A 5139-nucleotide genomic window follows, 5' to 3' on the forward strand; every position below is an offset into this window, starting at 1 on the left:
AGGGAATATAAGGTTTTCATGAGGCTGATCTTGAACCGCCATCCAAGCGCGAATACCTTCATTTAAGAGAATATTTTAGGTGTAGAAAGTCTCAAATTCAGGATCTTCCACTGCGTGAATTTCCTGAGAAACGAAGTCATAGGCACGTAGGTTCAGCTAGACCGACTACTCCAAGAGCACTCATCCATAAACCTGTTACTGGTACAAATAACATAAAGAAATGTAACCAACGTTTATTGGAAAAAGCTACCCCAAAGATTTGGGACCAAAGGCGGTTAGCGGTGACCATTGAATAAGTTTCTTCGGCTTGAGTTGGGTTAAAAGCACGGAATGTCTTAGCACCATCACCGTCTTTAAATAAAGTCTTTTCTACGGTAGCACCATGAATGGCGCATAGCAAAGCAGCGCCCAATACACCGGCAACTCCAATCATGTCTCCAAAAGAGCTTCCCTCCCCTTTAGGACCGAGTTCAGACATAGATTCCTTGAAAGTAAATTAAGTGTACTAACATATTCAATGAGTCGCGGAAATGAAATAGAACCCTCTTCCCTGATTTGACACTAATCTCGTAGATGCGGTGGTTTTGCACTAGAGATCTTACATCACCCTTCCAATTAGACACCAGGTGCTTTAGCAAGAAAATCCCATCGAATTTGCCTAAGTTATGGAAGTAAATTGTTAGAACTGACCTAAACCCCTTAGATATATGCTCAATTCTGAACAAAAAGTCATCCATCATCTTACTACTTCTATCATCAAAGCACTTTATTGTTATGTAGTCATCGCTGAAATAGCTTTCCACCCTATTGTACTTGACAGGCTCCTTAGGGAGAACAAGCATGAGACCCGCTGCATACGGCTTATGCGTGTCCCCCTCACCTGTTATTAATGTCGCGATATTCGATACAACGAAAGATTTTCGCTCAACCTTTCTTTCGCCTAAACAATTTCATTGCCTCACTCCGATCGCCTACAAAAACGTATTTCGTTTGCCTACAAAACCACCAATCTAGTCGAGGGCACGAGAAGACCCTGTAGAAGTCCTCTATCCAAAAATAATGAGACTTTCTCTGCTCCCCCCAAAAAAGAGAGACTGAATTTCTTCCACCTTCCCTGTAGGAGTAGTGAAGAAGTATAGATTTAGTTGGTTGTTGACCAACGGAAAGCATGGGATCAAAAAAGGCAGAATTTACGCAACTTCTTTTCTAAGAAGAGATCATAAAGGAAGCAGACTCTTTTTAGCTATTTTTTTCTTTTATTTGTGGTACCCTAAGAGACCTTTTTCTTTTCCTTGTATTGTATTAAATTGAAAGAAAAGCTAAAGCACTTTCTTTTGAGAATGTATCTTGTTCCATCTTTCTTTCGTTAGATAAACCACCTTTTTCTAAAAAGGATTGTAGTAATTCTGGTTTGACACTATTTGGAATGGCTCTCTCATATTGAGAAATTCTGTCTAGTGTCATTCGATCACATAATCCATTGACAGCTGCATAAATGACTAGAATTTGTTTTTCAATTGGCAGTGGTGCATATTGTGGTTTTTTCGGTACTTCTGTCAGCCTTGCACCTCTATTGAGTAATGCCTGAGTCTCAACATCAATGTCTTAGCCAAATTGAGCAAGGGCAACAACTTCGCGATATTGTGCCAATTCCAGTTTTGAACTACCGCAGACTTGTTTCATAGTTTTCAACTCCGACGCGACTGACAGATAAGACAACGTTAATAGCAGGTCTAATTCCGCGATAAAAGAGCTCTGCTTCCAAACAGATTTGTCCATCAGTAATGGGGATCACATTGGTGGGAATATAGGACGATACGTCTCCAGCTTGTGTTTCAATGAAGGGTAAGGCGGTCAAGCTACCTGCGCCTGTCTGGTCCGATCGTTTAGCCTCTCTTTCTAAGAGAGGCGAATGTAAATAGAAAACAGCCCCTGGGAAAGCCTCACGACCTGTGGTCGGCGTAACAATAATGACATTTGTCGATATGCTACCGCCTGTTTACGAAGATCATCATAGATTATTAATGCGTGCATTCCATTATCGCGGAAATATTTCCCCGTGGCACACCCTGAATATGGGGCCAAAAATTGTAGAGGAGCAAGATCCGAAGCGATGGCTGCTACAAGAACAGAATATTCCAAAGCATTCGCTTCTGAAAGAATTTGAACTAATTGTGCCACAATTGAGCGTTTCTGTAGCCACAATTGAGCGTTTCTGTCCAATTGCTACATAGACACAATACAATGTCTCACTCTCAGAGGTGGCCCTTGAGTTCAGTTGCTTTTGGTGTAATATGGTATCGATAGAAATAGAAGTTTTTCCAGTTTGTCGGTCCCTGATTATAAGTTCTCGTTGACCAGGACCTATAGGAACCAGGCTATCTACCGCTTTTAAACATGTTTGCATAGGCTCGTGCACTGATTTATGTTCAATAATCCCAGGGGCTTTCACTTCAACACGTCTTCGCTCGTGATCGCTTAGAGACCCCCTTCCATCAATAGGTACTCCCAAGCCATCGACCACACGCCCTAGCATAGCCTTTTTTGCAGGAACATCCACAATAGATCTAGTGCGCTTGACAAGATCTCCTTCTTTAATAGTAGTATCACTACCAAAGACAACAATCCCTACATTCTCATTCTCAAGATTCAAGGCTATTCCTTTCACACCGCTGGCAAATTCAACCATTTCCCCAGCTTGAATCTCATTCAATCCATAGACACGTGCAATCCCATCCCCAACTGAGACCACTCAACCGATTTCATCCACTTGAAAATTCATGTAAAAGTGGCTAATTTGACTTTCTAATGGACTTGTTAGTTCCGCAGCTCGGGGAGAAAGTTCCATAATGAAATGGTTGATAGATAAAAGAGAGAATGCCGCCAACAAAGAGGAGCTCTACCAGTCTCTCCTTTTTTTCATTCCTTCAAAGACCAGATCTAAGTGCTGTCGAGCAATCGCTTGCAAAACCCTTTTATAAGGCAGGCTGCGATGGGTCCCAGAGTTCTCTATCTGAGATAGGTGGTCCAAGTAGGTTTCCAAGGATAAGGGCTTCCCTTTGAAATAGAAGACCTCCCCCCGAATCAGGTGCCTTTTCTCAAAAAGAGACGTGTCTTGCACTCTGTCCGAACGAAGGGCTTCCTCGATTTTCAATTCCGTTTGGAATTGGGCCTTAANTGAAGGGCTTCATTGATTTTTTAATTCCATTTGGAATTGGGCCTTAAGAACTGCCTCAGAAATAGCCTCGGGCAAGGGACACCCGATAGTATTTATCGTAAGGCTCCCCGCGAGCTCCCTTAGCCTCTCTCCATCCTCCTGTAAGGGATGATAAGGCTCCGCAATAGGAGGGGCTGCGGGTTCACCAGGGTTGGGAGAGTCCGGGGCCGGTTGGTTGAGACCGGCTTCAGAATTAGCAGGGGAACTACTTCCAAATACATCTGCTAATTTCGAAGCCCAACGGAAGCGACTTCCTCCAGCGCCCTCACATGATCCTGAGCCAGAGGCCCCCAAAGGAGACATCATGTTTGAGGATTAAGAAATGCAGAATTGAAGAAACCATGCAATCGCCAAGGACAGCGCTCCGGAGCAGCCCAATCCTCTGAGAAAAAAGGAAAGAGCCTTACCACCCATAGATAAAGCTAGCCTTTCAAGAAAGCCCCAACAGAACTCAAGAGAGCCCAGTAGAAAACAGAGAGAGTAGAAGGTAGCAAGCAAGAAGCTAGAAAAAAGGAAAAATAATAAGACAATCGGTAAGAAAAAACTTGAATTCGATCTTGTAAATAGGAGAAAAAAGCTCATCATAACCGTGAAATTCACTCTAAAAAGGCTCATCATAGCCCTTTTTTGTGACTCGACTCATGCTCATCATACATAATTCGATTTCCTCTTCTTCTTATGCTCGTAGGTGAGTCTATTCGACTTTTTCTTGAAAATCCTCTTTTTTCCGCTTTTGACAATGATTGGGCCCTGCAGTGTAGAACTTGGTGAACCAGGCATACTGCTTGACTTGCTTTTCTTCTCTTATGATATTTATGATATTGATAAGTCGAGCCTTCACTATTTCCTATAATAAGAGGTTAAGGATCGAGTCATCTGTTCATAGTTTCACTTCGCTTCTGCCATCCTGTTCCCCTCAGACTATTAAGGGAAAGCAAGGACACCTGTGAACTCGGATAACCTTGTGGCATACCGTCGAATCTACTCTACCCTAATCTATCATCTTTCTTTCTTGTGATTCAACCACGGCGGATATTTATTCAACTGCAATTACTCTTACACCAAGAACTCCTATTCTATTGCATCAAGAGCTGATTCAATTGCAGCACTTACTGTAACAAGAAGAGCGTGAACTCATTCTCAAGCATCCTCAAATTTCATGGAGATTCTTAATCAAGATATGGTAGTTTTCATCTATGGGTAGACCACCCATAGAGTCCCTTTAAAACTTGATTTCAAATATTACAAAATTTTCATTAAGTTAACATTTTATTCTAATAGCATTGGTTCTCTTTTAAAAATTCGTTTCATTGGTTGAATTGTATTGGGATATGATTGAATTGATGATTTATGGTTGAATTATGATAAAATTCCCCCCAAGAACCAAAAAATCCCCTCTATTTCTAAATTGTGATCATAATGTTGGTTGGTTAATTGTTTAAGCATGTGAATAGATTATGTCTATATTGATTGAGTTTATTGAATCATGATATTATCCATATCTAATGTAGTAATTCTAGATGTTTGGGTCGAATGTGATTCATGGTCCTTGAAGGGGAAATTATGAGGATTTTTACATTTTATGAGAATTGTGTATGAGCTTATGGTTCTCTTAGAAAGCGATGAACTTATGACTATGGTGTAATTGTGGTATTGTTGAAAGATAATTCTCCCCCATACCCTAACACATAGCTATGCATGAAATGTCTATGATTGTGATGATCTTGCTGTGTTGATTGAAAGACTATTCTCATGAACACACTTTGAACATGACGTGAAAGGTTTACTCAAATATTGATGATTCTAAGATTGACAGGTCATTCTCACCTAATAAATCCATGAGATATCATGATACCATGTTTGTTTGAGTTCTAGGTCATTATTTCATGAACATAAACTTAAGTAAAGACAGAACTTGAATT

General features: G+C 40.9%; 1 protein-coding gene across 1 annotated transcript; it reads right to left on the minus strand.

The window, feature by feature from the left end:
- Window positions 1-2722: 2722 nt before the first annotated feature.
- On the minus strand, window positions 2723-3976 carry LOC114076576. Its single transcript, XM_027915964.1, has 2 exons — window positions 3221-3976; window positions 2723-3172 (listed from the first exon to the last, which is right to left on the minus strand). The coding sequence occupies exons 1-2, from the start codon at window positions 3521-3523 to the stop codon at window positions 2900-2902; spliced, it is 576 nt and encodes a 191-aa protein (XP_027771765.1). The 5' UTR covers window positions 3524-3976; the 3' UTR covers window positions 2723-2899.
- Between the last annotated feature and the right edge of the window lie 1163 nt (window positions 3977-5139).

This window comes from Solanum pennellii, chromosome 3 (genome assembly GCF_001406875.1).
Source record: "Solanum pennellii chromosome 3, SPENNV200".
NCBI lineage: Eukaryota > Viridiplantae > Streptophyta > Magnoliopsida > Solanales > Solanaceae > Solanum > Solanum pennellii.

What these genes read in the sequence shown, in the direction of transcription:
- LOC114076576 (XM_027915964.1), bottom strand. Translation starts at nt 3,523, where the DNA reads ATGATGTCTCCTTTGGGGGCCTCTGGCTCAGGATCATGTGAGGGCGCT.